Below are 16856 nucleotides of genomic sequence, written 5' to 3'. Positions count from 1 at the left end.
ACAGACATTGCCTGTCAATCAACTCGAGAACGTGCATGCTCATTAGCTATACAAGTCGGGAAAAATGATTTTTTTTTGTTTTTTTGTTAATGTAATCTGAGGTAAAGAAGCACAATTTATGATTTCAATGTTGTCAGATTTTACTGCTGATTTGAAATATGTTCTTTCATCATAATCCATTTTTAAGTTCTGAATTTGGAATCTGGATCTGGAAATAGCTTCCTGAGAGCATTCCAAAGATGGCCTCCAGTAGACACACTTGCTAGAAAGACTTTCATACCACTGTTTTTATTGATACTTTTCAGTACAATGGGGCTAATTTGTATATATTATACTTGAGATGTTGTGAAATGCCAAATATGATGGAAATTAACAGAAAATGGTTAACTGTTTTCATGAGTGGTTATTTTGAAGAAGTATCATCCTTATTTGTTACTCAAAAATAAGCCTAAGTTGACAAATTTTGCCCTATAACTATTGTCCCTATATTTACACAATATCTGTGACGCAGACTCAGGCTGGTTGGGATCCATTAGCGGTTTATTAGGCAGTGCAAACTCAGGTCGTACAGGCAGGGTCAAGAAACAGTCAAACGGAGAGAGAGAAGGACAGGCAGGCTCGTAACTGGGACAGGCTGTAGGTCAGGGCAGGCAGCGAACTATCGAGAAGCGGTAAACAGGCAGGAATTAACTAGGCAGGCGGCAAACTACAGAGGTCGAGGGAAACAGACTAGGTTTGTACACAGGGTAATCAAGACTAGAAATAAACATGCTCAGTAATGTGGCCGGGGCTAACAAGACTTCGCGAGGAAGGAATTCACAGGCACGGTTAAATAGACAGGGGTAATGAGAAGCAGCTGGGAACAATCAGGGCAGTTAGTACTCGGCAAGTGCGATCTCCGGAGGCCAGGGAGGGAGACGCCCTCGTCGGTGTTCGTGACAGAGCCCCCCCCTGCGAGCGGCTCCTGACGTGAGGACGCAACCTGCACCGAGGTCTTCCCCTTCTCTCCGGGTTGGCTCGGTGGAACTCGGCGATGAGGTTGGAGTCGAGGATGTCATCCGTGTCTACCCAAGATCTTTCCTCCGGGCCGTACCCTTCCCAGTCTACCAGGTACTGGATTCGACCTCGGCGTCGCCTGGAGTCAAGCAGTCCTCGTACCTGGAACGCTTCCTCGCCGCCTACGACCAAGGGAGGGGGGCCGTGGGTCTCCTCTTCGTCGGCCCTCGGGGTGTCGGCCAGTTTGAGTAGGGAGACATGGAAGGTAGGAGAAATACGGTAATCAGTGGGGAGTTGTAAACGAACGGTGACAGGATTAATCAGGAGGCGTGTGGTGGCAGTGATGCCAGGGTGACCGGAGTGCGGGGCGTCATGTACCCAGTGGAGTACTCTCTCCCGGAGGCTAGGGGGCATGAATGTCCAGTCAGGTGGACACTCGGGAGGTGGCGGAGCGGTGGCATTGGCCTGGGTGATGTCGACTATGATGTCCCACTGGATGGGGGCTAGGATGAGCGCGGGGGGTACGATGGGTTCGACCATGGGTTTCAGGGGTTCGACTTCGTACTGCCGGGAGAGTGAGTCGGCCTTGGTGTTCTTGGACCCTGGGAGGTAGGTAATGGTAAAATCGAATCGGGTGAGGAATAAGGCCAATCTTGCTTGTCTTGGGTTTAGGCGCTTGGCTGAGCGGAGGTACTCGACATTGCGGTGGTCAGTGAGAACCTGGAACGGGTGTCTGGTCCCCTCCAGCCAGTGTCGCCACTCCTCCAGGGCGGCCTTGATGACCAAGAGCTCGCGGTTGCCGACGTCGTAATTTTGTTCGGCGGCGGTGAGTTTACGGGAGTAGAAGGCACAGGGGAATGGTTTCAGAGGGTTGCCCTGGCGCTGGGAGAGCACGGCACCTATGCCGGTGTTGGAGGCATCCACTTCTACTACGAATGGGAGGTCCGGGTTGGGGTGATGCAGGATGGGTGCGGTGGTGAATCGCTCCTTGAGTCGGGCTAGGGCCTGGAGGGCTTCGGCGGACCAGCGGAGTTTAATTCTTCCCCCTTTTACCATGGCGGAATAGTGGAGACTATTAGGCACCAGTTGAGCATGTCCCTGAACACGTCATTGACGAAGGATTGGAACACGGACGGGCTGTTAGACAATCCGAACGGCATAACCAGATATTCATAGTGGCCGCAGGTGGTGGAAAAGGCGGTCTTCCACTCGTCCCCCTCCCGGATGCGAATTAGGTTGTAGGCACTCCTTAGGTCTAGCTTAGTATAGATCTTAGCGGTTCTTAGCTGTTCCAGGGCCGCGGGCACTAGGGGCAGTGGGTACCGGAACTTGACAGTGACGTCGTTCAGGCCCCGGTAATCAATACAAGGGCGGAGGGTGCCGTCCTTCTTGCCCACGAAGAAGAATCCGGCTGCCGCCGGGGAAGTGGAAGGCCTGATGAATCCCTTGGCTAGCTCCTTCTCGATGTAGGACTTCATGGCCAGGGACTCGGGCTCGGACAGGGGGAAGATCCGACCTCGGGGAGGCGCGGCTCCGGGTTTTAGTTCAATGGCGCAGTCACCCCGCCGGTGGGGCGGAAGAAGGGATGTCTTGGCCCTGCTGAAGGCCTCGCTCAGGTCGGCGTATTCGTGGGGTATCTGTGAGGCGACGTCGGGGTCCTTCTGAACCTTAGTGGCCCCCAAGGTGGAGGGCACCACGGTCCTAAGATATCTAGTTGAGCATTCCGTCCCCCACTGCGTGATTTGGTTGGAGCGCCAGGAGATTTATGGGTCGTGGAGTCTGAGCCAGGGGTAGCCGAGGACTACTGGATGGTGGGGGGAAGTGACGACGTTTATGCGCACGGTCTCAGTGTGCAGGACGCCCACCTGCAGGAGGACGTCGGTGGTGGTGTAGGTCACACGACCGGTGCCCAGGGGGCGACCGTCTAGCGCCGCCACTGTTAATGGAGGAAGACAAGACGTTAGGGGAATGTTATGCCGTTTGCAAAACCCTTCGTCAATGAAGTTACCCGCTACACCGGAATCTATCATGGCTTGAGTGTTCACACTGAATGATGAATTAGTAAGCAGTAAACTCACCCCGGGAAGCTGAGGTTCGGGTGGTCGTGTCGGGCAGGTTGCGCGGATGTGTCCGGCTTGACCGCAATACAGGCAAAGGCGGTTGGAAAGGCGGCGTGCTCTCTCCTCCTGAGTTAGGTGGGCTCGATTGAGTTGCATGGGTTCTGAGGTTACGGGCTGCTGGGGTGCCGGAGCGGGCTGCAAGGTTAATCTTCCCGGTCGTCTGGAGCGAATGAGGTTATCCATGCGGATGGCCAACGAGACGAACTGATCGAGGGAAATCCCCTCATCGCGACAAGCCAGCTCCGACTGGAGGTCCGTATTCAGAAGAGGAGTTTCAGGGTGCACTCGAGCCAGCCAGTTTGTGTGGCAAGCGTACGGAACGTAAGGGCGTAATCCGCTGCCATGCGAGTTCCCTGGCGAAGCGCCAACAGCTGCTCTCCGGCGCTCTTGCCGCTCTCTGGGTGATCGAACACATCAATCAGGCTTTGCATGAATGAGTCGAATGTAAATTGCGCGAACCCCTGGTTGGTCCAGACCGCTGTCGCCCAGTCGAGTGCTCGGCCGGTGAGCACCGAGCTGACAAATAAGATCTTACTTTCATCGGTGGGGTACAGCGCCGGTTGTTGCGTAAGGAAAATCGAGCACTGCATGATGAAGCCCCTGCATTTAGAGGGCGTGCCGTCAAATTTCTCTGGAAGCGCAAGGGCTGGCGGAGGGTTGGAGGTTCGGTGCGGCTGTGGACGCTAGGCTGGGCGGAGGCGCAACGGCTGCGGGCACGGGAGCAGGCGCCGGTGGGGGTTGGTGCGAAGCCTGGACGGTGCGCACGATCTCCTCTATGGCCGCTGTGAGCCGCCTGAGCTGGTGTTGTTGGGCGGACAACCGGTTTGCTTGAGCTGAGAGTTCCTCCGACATGCGGCAATCATCGCTGGATCTATAGCCGGCGAAGTCTTCTGTGACGCGGACTCAGGCTGGTTGGGATCCATTAGCGGTTTATTAGGCAGTGCAAACTCAATTCGTACAGGCAGGGTCAAGAAACAGTCAAACGGAGAGGAGAAGGACAGGCAGGCTCGTAACTGGGACAGGCTGTAGGTCAGGGCAGGCAGCGAACTATCGAGAAGCGGTAAACAGGCAGGAATTAACTAGGCAGGCGGCAAAATACAGAGGTCGAGTGAAACAGACTAGGTTGGTACACAGGGTAATCAAGACTAGAAATAAACACGCTCAGTAATGTGGTCGGGGCTAACAAGACTTCGCGAGGAAGGAATTCACAGGCACGGTTAAATAGACGGGTAATGAGAAGCAGCTGGGAACAATCAGGGCAGTTAGTACTCGGGCGAGTGCGATCTCCGGAGGCCAGGGAGGGAGACGCCCTCGTCGGTGTTCGTGACAATAGCCCTTTAACCCACCTGGGGGCCTATTACCACAAATGAGCCACCTCACCACCTTTTTTTTTTAAATAATTAATTTGAATCAAAACCATCTTCTGTTGTTATTTTTTTTTCTCTCACACAAATTATGTTGCTCCATTAATATTCAATAAAAAGAAATATAGTTTTTTCAATCTTGACACTTTGTGACCAGAAAAAAAGCACATTTTCCCTAAGATGCTTCCCTTTGTCTTGTTCTACCATATATATATATATATATATATATATATCTCAACATCTCAACATTTCTCTCATTTTGTCTGCAATCTTACAAACCATTTGCATCCTCACAGTTTTTTTGTTTTTTCAGTTAAATCAGGGTCTGAATTGCTTTTTCTGAGAGAAAAAAAAACAATGTAGCCCCATAAATAAATGTGAACGGTGGAATTTGGGGTGTAGTCGGCAGCACATTTGATATTCTTGCCTTCTACTCTTTGCATTTTACATTTGTTCAATTGTAAGGTCACGTAATAAAAAGTGGGACACACTATTTTAGAGTAAGATTGAAACCGTGAAGTACAAATATTCCAGTAAATGTACACTGTAAATGTAAAATCTGTTGGTGCATCTTTTTAATTTTAGAGCTGTGCAGTAGTAGCACAGAGGGCTTCTTTTACTGCAGAGGAGCTGGTGTATGATGGATTGCTTCTATAATGTTTGCTGTTCCTCTTCCACCATTTCCAGGAGCACCCATTCCTGCACACCTCAGACCGCAATGATTGGACACAGCCTGTCTCGATCAGCCAACTCCTAGTTCTGCTGCACCTGATTGGACGACTGCATGCTTAAGAGCTGATCATTGCCACAGTTGCCATGACTTAGAAACACTCCTGATAAAGATATGGAGAAAAAGAAACCATGTCCCCGCCTACTGGACTACTTGGTGGTAGTTGGAGCCAGGTAAGTCAGTTTTTTAGGTGTGTGTGTGTGTGTGTTTGACAGGTGAATAGAATCACAGATGAATTGATTGAGTGCTGTGTTAGTACGTCACCTCTGCGGGTGTGCTCCAGGTGCTGCTAGTGTACACATCAGTTAATGATGAATGTGTCTGTAAGATAGCAGGTAGGAAGGAGAAGGTTACTGGGTCATCTAATCATGGAACTGAAATTGTGAAACCAGGAAAATATGTTTGTAAACAGCTCCTGCCTTTCTCAAACCTCCATCCTCTGTTAACTCTCTCAAAATCAACAACACTATGACAGGTTTCCCAAACATGAAAAATATTGCCTTCTCATTAAGGTACATCTGAATCCAGTGTTTGCGAAACACCTTCTCTACTTTGACATGGTACCAAATGGCGCACTTGATTCAGAAAATGTTGGTCGTGGCCTTCGTTTGAGCATCCTTGATGTTAATAAGACACTACGGTGTCAGATTTGTCAGTTTATGATTCAGAAGGGTGCTCACTTGCTCCCCCTTTGTGGCCTATACATACAACCTTTTGTCGAGCCTGTATTGGTGCAGACCTTGCAGAGGACTATTACCCAAACAGCCCATATGGCAAAGTGCAGATTCTAGGGTGCATTAGATGTATCCTTAGCTGCCTATGGTGACCTACCATCCTGTGCGTGCAGCTCAGCGGATGGTTGAAACAAACAAAAAAAAAAAATGGCATCTGATGGAGGGTTGAGAGTAATAAATTAATTTAAAAAATGTAAAAACTTTTGCAACTTAAGATTCAGTTTCTACTTATAATTTAACTGATTACATATTTCCTTGGTTTAATCTAAAGCTTAAAGAAATATTCTGGGTTCAATACAGGATAAGCTCAATCGGCAGCATTTGTGGCAATAATGTGGTATCGTTTTATGGTAACGATTACCATAAAAATGTATTTCTAATTGTCCCGTCTACTGTGAGGCACTTAGAATGATAGTGAATGGGGGCAAATCTGTAAATGTTAAAATACTCACTGTTTTGCGGCCCTGGGTAGCTCAGCGAGTATTAACGCTGACTACCACCACTGGAGTTGAGAGTCCAGGTAAGTGATTCCAACCAAGTCTCCAAAGCTACCAAATTGGCCCGGTTGCTAGGGAGGGTAGAGTCACAATGGGGCGTATGGTAAGTTGTGCGTGGATCGTGGAGAATAGCATGAGCCTCCATGTGCAGAGTCAACAGAGCTACGTGATAAAATGCGTGGATTGACGGTCTCAGAATTGGAGGCAACTGAGACTTGTCCTCCACCACCTGGATTGAGGTGAGTAACAGCACCACTACGAAGACCTACTAAGTAGTGGGAATTGGGCATTCCAAATTGGGGGGGAAAGGGGATCAAATAAATAAAAGAAATACTCACTGTTTCAAAAGTGGGCCTATATCCACAAGACATAAACGATATTAGTGTTAAGATGATTTTAGTTTGACTATTTAGTATAACTTCACACAGAAAAGGTTAGGTTTTATAAAATTTTACAACTTGCCATGACAATGTGACGCTGTAAAAATCCTAAAACCTTAAAAAAAAATTAAACAACTTTACAACTCAAATAATACTAGGGATGCACAGATACCGATACTGGTATTGGAATCAGGTTCGATATCACACTCATACTCGTAAAAATGCTCCGATACCAAAAAACAATACCATCTGACAAAGTGTTGTCACGGTACCAAAATTTCAGTAGATACTAAACAAAAAACAGGTTACTAAACAACACTATTTTAATAACAAAGTCTACAAAACATTAGCAGCAGAACTAAAAACCAAAATATGCCATTGAGCAACACTTTAATTTAAATATATAACAAAACTGAACAAAGTATTTTTGAACACCTATATAAGATTTGCTTCAACTTTTGCAACTTTTAATTGACATTTTTACCAAGTGCTAAAAAACAAAACCTAAATAAACAAGCATACAATAGAATTAATAAAAATCAATTTCCAAACGAATGTGCAACGTGCTCTCTTATTAATAAAGCTGCATATTGCCATTTTTCTTCATAAGAAATGCATATGGACATATATATAGATATTATGATTAAATAAGTTCTAATCTAGCTGCATGAAGCGTCCGCGCTCGAGGTGTTCAATCCAGGTGTTGGTAGACGAATCTCAGTCTCCGTATCTGAAACCATCAGTCCGTGCATCTTATCACATGGCTAGTTGAGCGCGTTACCTCAGAGACATAGCTTCTCCGTGGCATCCACGCACAACACGCCACATGCCCCACAGAGAGCAAGAACCACATTATAGTGACCATGAGGGGTTACCCCATGTGACTGTACCCTCCCTAGAAACCGGACCAATTTGGTTGCTTAGGAGACCTGGCTGGAGTCACTTAGCATGCCCTAGATTCAAACTTGCGACTCCAGGGGTGGTAGTCAGCATCTTTACTCGCTGAGTACCCAGGCCCCCCGGGATATTCCTTTTAATGGAATTTGTTCTTGAACATTTTATGTGATTTTTATGGTCTGAAATCAGTTTCCTTAAGAGTGACATTCATACAAAAATACTGTCTCCTTTGGATTCGGACACAGCCTATACAGGTGAAACTCGAAAAATTAGAATATCGTGCAAAAGTTCATTAATTTCAGTAATTCAACTTAAAAGGTGAAACTAATATATTATATAGACTCATTACAAGCAAAGTAAGATATTTCAAGCCTTTATTTGATATAATTTTGATGATTATGGCTTACAGCTTATGAAAACCCCAAATTCAGGATCTCAGAAATTTCGAATATTACATGAAATCAATAAAAAAAAAGGATTTTAAATACAGAAATGTCGGCCCTCTGAAAAGTATAATCATGCATATGTACTCAGTACTTGGTTTGGGGCCCTTTTGCATTAATTACTGCCTCAATGCGGCGTGGCATGGATGCTATCAGCCTGTGGCACTGCTGAGGTGTTATGGAAGACCAAGATGCTTCGATAGCGGCCTTCAGCTCTTCTGCATTGTTTGGTCTCATGTCTCTCATCTTTCTCTTGGCAATGCCCCATAGATTCTCTATGGGGTTCAGGTCAGGCGAGTTTGCTGGCCAATCAAGCACAGTAATACCATGGTCATTGAACCAGGTTTTGGTACTTTTGGCAGTGTGGGCAGGTGCCAAGTCCTGCTGGAAAATGAAGTCAGCGTCTCCATAAAGCTTGTCTGCTGAAGGAAGCATGAAGTGCTCTAAAATGTCCCGGTAGACGGCTGCGTTGACTCTGGACTTAATAAAGCACAGTGGACCAACACCAGCCGATGACATGGCTCCCCAAACAAACACAGACTGTGGAAACTTCACACTGGTCTTCAAGCATCTTGGATTGTGTGCCTCTCCATTCTTCCTCCAGTCTCTGGGACCTTGGTTTCCAAATGAGATGCAAAATTTGCTCTCATCAGAAAAGAGGACTTTGGACCACTGAGCAACAGACCAGTTCTTTTTTTCTTTAGCCCAGGTAAGACGCTTCTGACGTTGTTTGTTGTTCAGGAGCGGCTTGACAAGAGGAATACGACATTTGAAGCCTCAGTCCACTCCTTGTGAAGCTCCCCCACACCAGAGTTTCCGCTAGAAAAAAATGGTGCCGGTCAAAGTGACCGGCAGAGGTTTCGTTTTACGGACATTTTGATGATATGCCGGTCAAATATATCGCCTCTTAATTAGTCAAGTTGAGGAAAACTGGAGGCAGTCTATGTAACTTAAAAAATGACATAATCAGGCCGTATAGAATGCAACATATTATTATTAGCTTAACTTTCAAATAGACGAAAAAAAAACATGAACGTCCGATTGGCGTCAATCAACGCCAATTGTTTTTTTACTGTGGTTTCACACACATTCACTTTTTGAAACATTGAGGCACGGATGTACCTAATACAAATAAATAAAACATCTCCAGTTAACTAGCAGATCATTCATTTAGTCCGTTATTAAATAAGAGATCTAGCGCTAAAATCTGTTGTTTTTAAATCAAGCTGAGCGCTTCGTGTCCGCTGCTATCAGTTGCATGGACGACGCGCTGCGCGAGTTGCGCAATCTTCACTAGGACGCGCGTTTCAATCTATCGCCGTTCGGAGACTCTCTATTAATTCGGTGAAATCACAAAATAAAATGCACACAAACGTGTCCCTGCTTGATATAGACTGTAACCATGCACTGATGAACATAGGCTATTCAGTTTTGATGATAGAGAAAAAAACTGCACGAATCGCGCGGATTAGAAGCACTGATCGATCTATAATGAGATGTTCCTGATTCACCATCGTCTGGCCTCTGAAAAAAGCTTTTAAAGCTAGTCTGCCTGGGCCTGGCCATATTTGAAACGTCTCACTCAATCGTTCGTTGTTTAGGTCTATATTGCAGCCGTTTTAGGCGTGCGCTTTATTTGAAATGCAGCATGCGATGTTGTTTCATAACTTTCAAACGATAGAGCCTGTTCCTTTATAACATAGCAAGAGATCGGTGTATTTTTGCTTTATACATTTTAGGCTTATTCTCAAATTCAGATTGTGTTAGGGGGACGGGATTATTAGGCAATTTTAATCGGACAATTTGACCGGAGAGATTTAATTTTGTCGGACATTTAATTTTTTTACCGGCCAATGTCCGGTAATTACCGGACAACGGACACCCTGCCCCACACATATGAATGGCCTTTTCCTGACAATCCTCTCCAGGCTACGGTCATCCCTGCTGCTTGTGCACCTTTTTCTTCCACACTTTTCCCTTCCACTTAACTTTCTATTAATGTGCTTTGATACAGCATTTTGAGAACATCCAACTTCTTTTGCAATTACCTTTAGAGGCTTTCCCTCCTTGTGGAGGGTGTCAATGATGGTTTTCTGCACAACTGTCAGGTCAGCAGTCTTCCCCATGATTGTGAATTCAACTGAACCAGACTGAGAGACCATTTAAAGGCTCAGGAACCCTTTGCAGGTGTTTTGGATTAATTAGCTGATTAGAGTGTGACACTTTGAGCCTACAATACTGAACCTTTTCACAATATTCTAATTTTCTGAGATTCTGAATTTGGGGTTTTCATAAGCTGTAAGCCATAATCATCAAAATTATATCAAATAAAGGCTTGAAATATCTTACTTTGCTTGTAATGAGTCTATATAATATATTAGTTTCACCTTTTAAGTTGAATTACTGAAATTAATGAACTTTTGCACGATATTCTAATTTTTCGAGTTTCACCTGTATATGTTTCGATTTCCACTAACCAGTGACATAAACACAATGACAAAATGTACCTTCACAGAGTGCAAGCACTGGGCTGAGAAATGCCAGAGATCTGCCTTCCTGTCCCTCACATCTTCTTGCTCTGTTTCCTATTCAGACAGCCCAGTAGTGACAGCGTAGCACAAACACCACAGCTGCTGAGGCGCTATCCACTGGAGGACCACACCGACTTCCCTCTGCCACCTGATGTCGTCTTCTTCTGCCAGCCCGAGGGCTGCCTGAGCATGCGTCAGCGTCGGGTCAGTCTCCGTGATGACACCTCTTTCGTCTTCACCCTTACTGACAAAGACTCGGGCATCACCCGCTATGGAATCTGCCTCAACTTTTACCGCTCTTTTCAGAAGGGGCACCACCGGACACGATCAGAGGGAAAAGGTGAGGGTGAATCTGAGTGGCTTTTGCAGCAGAACCTTTTCATCACTTTTAATTCAACTACTGACCTGGTTTGTTCCTAGACATGTGTAATTCTATTCCTGTTGTATTTGTACGATGCTTTTACATAGAAAGCAAAGAAAAAAAGTCTTATGATTAATTGCCTGAGGATTATCACAAATAGCTGTTATGGGAAGCTGTGCCTTTATATTAGCCACTATTTAAAGGAATAGTTGGAAGTTCTGTCATTAATTACTCACCCTAATGTCGCTCCATACCTGTATATATGTGGCCTAAAATTTTGTTTTTATTTGTAAATCTTCACACTTCTTTTGTGACATATAATGAAAAAAAAATCATAAAACCCACTAGGGCTGGGCGATAAAACAATATCTATATATATCATGATAAAGAAAATCCACGATAAGCTTTTGAGGAATTTTCGATATTTACTGCGTATCGCTAAAACACAAGCAGTTCGGCTTTCTCAGGCTGCGTTTCCACTGGGGTGGACAAAATCCGCTCAAAAGCTCTCACAGCGCTAGGAGAGAGCTTGCTCTGCACCGTTGCCAATCCTACGATCCACCTTGCGAGCATGACGCTCGGCTTTCATAGAATGAATTGAAAACGCTCTCAGCTTCGCTCACAACGCGCCATTAGGGTCAGATTTGATGAACTTGTTAATGCTAGCTGCCTTGCTAACGTCAGACACCGGATTGATTCCATCCGCACCACATGACTTCATGACAATTGTTGTGCCCTCTCATTGTCTCTAGTGAAGAGTGCAATAGAACAACAGTGATGTGGACAACAGCTCTGATCTTTCTGCGCTGTAATCTTGAATATTGTTCTCCAGCACCAAACATGCATAATATCTGCCCTGTCCCGCTCCGCACACATTTTCTCTTTTCCCTGCATGTGTGTAGACATCAAGCGCTGCATGAGTTAATGTGGTTTCAAAGCACCTTTTAGACCATAATATTTTTCCCTTCTAAATGTATCTTTATTACTCAGCATGTTACGAGCCTAATAATAAACAAATTGAATAAACAAATCGATTTCTGTTCTAATTTTGTGAAACTTTTCCCTCGGGACACCCCTGAACCCACATTCAGCATCATTCCACAGTCACAAGGGCTTCTATGCCCATACTTGGGTATCTGAATCTAAAGAAATATAAAAAATATTTCATTTTAATGTAAAAATATTCCAACAAATACTGGACTGCTGTCACTATGCTTCAGAACACACAGATGATCTTTTAACATTGATTTTCAGTTGATAAACAGTAAAATTGGTAAAACACGTCAGTGACATCAAACCTCATTTGTTCTTGCGCATCTTTTGACCAAACGTCATGACTCAATTTGACTGAATTTTCATTTTTTGGTGAACTATCACTGTAATATCGGTTTGATTTTCTCATTGTACAGGAGACAAGGCCCCTCAGACAGACACTGCAGTGGAGGGCACAGAAAAATCTGACCCCTCCACATTGAAACTCCCTGGGGAATCCAAAGTGCCCCCTACAGAAGAAGGGACTTTGCCAGGCGAGCTGGGCAGTGGTGGAAAATCACCTCGGTCTAAACGCATTGCCCGACTGGCACCACAGAACCGGAACAGCACGTTAATGTCTCTGTGCATTCTGTGCCATTATCCTTTCTTCTCCACATTCAGGGAGTGTCTGTACATCCTCAAACGCATGGTGGACTGCTGTAGCCATCGGCTCAACCAGAGAACCGGTGCTCCTAAGGTTGCACAACGGTAAGACAGTCTTCTTTATTTTTTACTGTGAACATTGTAGCAACCCAAGTAACTTCCCCCTGATATCCAGCAAGACTATATCCGTTTATATAGGTGCACATTTAATGACTTCAGTTGTTTTGCAACATCTAACTGCAGATATGTCAGTGTCAAATACTGTGGTGCTGCCTAAAGATGCAATCTCTGAGCTCTGTTACATACCACACTGTCAACATTCTGCCTCTCTTTTATGCTTGTAAAACCTGATCATTTCTGCATTCCTTAATTCTCCCTCACTCAGTGGGATTGTTACAGGTACAGTTCAGACAAAAATGAAAATTCTGTCATTACTTCCCCCAAAGGAGATATTTTGCATGTTCAGGCTGATCTTTTCCATACAATGAAACAGGATGGTGATTATGTACAAAAAGTACCATAAAAGTTGTCCAAATGACGTATGCTATATTGCAGATTTATTTTTCTTCGAGAAAGAAAAAGACGGCGAGAAGACGGTTAGTGGATTGGCATGTTTGATGCATGTTTTTACTAGCTGTACCAATGTAGTCGTGATTTCAGAACCCAAGCAGCCGTTGGAGGTGAATTGGTGTGATGTCGCCTCCCCTCTTTGAATGATTGGTTAGAGGAGGAGCTGTCGATCAAGAACTAGTGGACCAAAGGGACGCAAAATGCCACCTGATTTACATAAAACTCTACTCACAAGTTTTGGAAAACCAAGTGAAAACTTGGAAACAAAGAAAAATACAGCGCAAGCGTACAAAAAAGCAAAAAAACAAACATATGAGCAAAATTGTCAGAGAGCACAAAAAACAGTAATATAACCAAGGAAAACATGATTTTGTTTGCAGTTCTTATTACTTTGCTTTAATATTTCTATTGTTTGTTTGTAGCATATTTTAAATATGTTTATATATTTGTTTTATTCATGCTTGTTATTTTTTGATCTGCGCTAATTATTTTGATCTGTGCTTTTTATTTTTTGATTCAAACGTATTACTTTTGGATCTGTAGCCGCAATGTTTTTGGTGTGATTTTGATCCCTTACACACTAATGTCACAAAAGAGTCTGCGTGAACTCTGTCGTCCTCTGCCACCCGGATTGAGGTGAGTCACTTCTCCACTAAGAGGACTTTAGTGCGCATTGGGAATTGCGCATTCCAAATTGGGGAGAAAGCGGAGAAAAAAGGAAGAAAAAAAAAGCAGCAACCACGCTATTTGTGCCACTCTACTATCACCTGTGGTGTGGAAATAGAGAAGATAACATCTGCGACAATGACAAAATATAAATTTTTGGGTGAACTATACCTTTAAATTAATATGTATTATGATGGAAATGTCAGAAGGGGTCTATAATATTTGATCATATGAATTGTCGTGGCTGTAGAATGATGGTAGAATTATGAATAGCAGGGTGCTATTGTTTTCTAAAAAGAAATCACAAGTGAAAGGATGTGTGACAGCCATTGCGAATGAGAGTGAGTGAAGAGGAAATAAAGGATAGAAAAGAGTGTGTAAGTGTTGTATGTGTAGGTTGTATGTGAGGGACAGGGGTGATGCTTTTCCTCTGAAGAGTTGTAGAAGTGGCTTACAGCATGGTGCTTCACACAGGAGGGGGAAAATGGTTTTAACAATGTCTCATTCACATATCGCAGTGGGAATGGTAACTAAACCCTTGAGTGTCTATTGGTAAACAATCTTCACGATAGCACTCTGGCGCAGATCAATAAGCATTGAGTACAAGGTGTTTTATGTCTGTGATTTTCCTCAGCAGAGTCTATTCTAGTGTAGCCTAGCAACCACATCCACCATGAGCCACAGTTGTGTTTGCTGGCCTCAATTTGTTTGCAGGCCTCAATTTGTTTGCAGTTGTATTGCCCTGCCAAGCCCCTTTGATTTGCTTGCAAGTGTGGAGAATAATTTAACCAGTAGCAGCCTATGTTCTGAACAGAGTTTGAAATGAGATCTGTTGTGGAGGATATGTGGTTGGGAGTCTTTTTTTTTTCTTGCTCATTCAGTTCTTTCTGCAAGTTTAGAATATATTTGTGGTATATAGCTACATAGTATTCATAGCATATATTATCTATACTCAGAGAAAATACTTTTCTCTTGATGGACTTTTTAAAATATATATATTTTAAATCATGTTATTTTTATAGATACAGAATCAGATTCCTCCTGTGTCTAATCTTGGTCATAAAACATTTGTTCCTAAAGTCTGACTCAAAACTCTGATTGGATAAGTCATGTTCCAAGCTTTTGTAAAATATCTAATACACAGCTGTGGCCTCAAATCACTTGAATTCTTTATTAATGCACCAAGATGCTTGATTGCTCGTCAACCTTACAGTTTACAGTTTGTATAAAGTACTGAATATATTTCTTGATGGAAGAATAGTTTATTCTTCATTTTGTGTAAGAACACCCCGTACAACACATGGTACAACCACTGTAATGCACTGCCTCTTATTGTTTTAGTCAACATGCTTACCTTGGCCTTATGATGAATTATAGTGCACATTTTAGATAGAAAATTATTTACTGTACCATGTACTGCGTTTCATTAGTGACTAGTGTTCTACTGATATATTGCAGAGGCCAAAAAATCTGCTGATAATTGGTATTTTTAAATTATCTGCATCGGTGGATTAAATATCCCGTTTGGCCAATTAGATTCTCAAGTCGCAACAGAGCAGAAAATCGCCTGCATGTACTCGAAGGAGCCATCTGAGATGTGTAATTTTGTTTCACAGTCGTATTCTGGCAACTCCCGCTATTGATATACTTAGACGTCAATTGATTGGATGAAAGTTGTCTATACGTCACCAGCTTGACAACACCTTCTGATTGGATGGTTATCTTACACGGTTAAGAACGAAAACAGTTGGAAGAAGATGCAGGGGAAAGATGGACAAAACAGGTAAATGTTTTTGTTGGTTGATAGCGCCATACAGAAAAAAGTTGCCACCTTCAAGATAAGTCATTAGGGTGATTCTATAACTTCTGACCATTTGCCATTGCAACAGTAGAAAAACTTTGTGGTTTTCTTTTTATTAATAGTAAATGTCTGCTAAATGTACTGGAAAGAATTGAAGTGTGTGTGCGTGCGTGCGTGTATTTATCACTTTGTGGGGACTATATATGTCCCCATAAGGATAGTAAAACCCAAAATATTTGACCTTGTGGGGACATTTTGTCAGCCCCCATGAGGAAAACAGCTTATAAATCATACAAAATTATGTTTTTTTAAAAATCTAAAAATACAGAAAGTTTTCTGTGAGGGTTAGGTTTAGGGGTAGGGTTAGGTTTAGGGGATAGAATATAAAGTTTGTACAGTATAAAAACCATTGTCTATGGAAAGTCCCCATAGAACATGGAAACACAATTTTGCAAATAGAAAAGACTAGTATAGAAGAACTGAGAGCCCTGTAAGAGATGTCATGGCCCCCACAGAGCCCCCACAGAGCCCCCACTGAACATCGTGTCAGTCTGAGATTACATGAAGAGACAGAAGCAATTGAGACAGCCTAAATATATAGAAGAACTGTGGTGAATTCTCCAAGAAGATTGGAACATCCAATCTACCAACAACCAAGAAAACTGTGTCCATGTGTACCTAGAGATAGAGGAGTTTTTTACCTAGAGGAGTTTTTTACCTAGTAGTTTTAAAGGCAAGGGTGGTCACACCGAATATTGATTTAGCTTGTTTATGTTTTCTGGATTTTGTATGACATTAAGTCGGAGTGGTGGTGGCGTAGTGGCTAAAGCACAGGGCTGTTAATCAGAAGGTCAGAGGTTCTAACCCCACAGTCACCACCATTGTGTCCTTGAGCAAGGCACTTAACTCCAGGTTGTTCCAGGGGGATTGTCCCTGTAATAATTGCACTGTAAGTCGCTTTGGATAAAAGCGTCTGCCAAATGCATAAATGTAAATGTAAGTGATAAATGAAAACTATTCATGTCATTATTTTTGAAGACATCCTCACTGTGCAACAAGTGCCTAAAACGTTTGCACATTACTGTGTGTGTGTGTGTGTGTGTGTGTGTGTGTGTGTGTGTGTGTGTGTGT

The 16856-nt window shown here is 43.7% G+C and overlaps 1 protein-coding gene across 34 annotated transcripts in view; it reads left to right on the top strand.

Moving 5' to 3' along the window:
• The window catches only part of LOC127654089 (MAP kinase-activating death domain protein-like), a 94557-nt gene that overhangs the window by 17692 nt on the left and 60009 nt on the right, over positions 1–16856 (top strand). For all 34 annotated transcript variants that reach the window (XM_052141273.1, XM_052141346.1, XM_052141354.1 and 31 more), the window contains exons 2-4: positions 5168–5383; positions 10755–11032; positions 12463–12793. In XM_052141273.1, the coding sequence (XP_051997233.1) occupies positions 5325–5383; positions 10755–11032; positions 12463–12793 (668 nt within the window). In that variant the 5' untranslated portion in view covers positions 5168–5324. The remainder of the gene's footprint in view (positions 1–5167; positions 5384–10754; positions 11033–12462; positions 12794–16856) is intronic.

Source organism: Xyrauchen texanus, chromosome 2, assembly GCF_025860055.1.
Source record: "Xyrauchen texanus isolate HMW12.3.18 chromosome 2, RBS_HiC_50CHRs, whole genome shotgun sequence".
NCBI classification, from domain to species: Eukaryota; Metazoa; Chordata; class Actinopteri; order Cypriniformes; family Catostomidae; genus Xyrauchen; species Xyrauchen texanus.
Note: the sequence above shows the minus strand (reverse complement) of the source record. Positions and strands in the feature narration are given on the sequence as shown.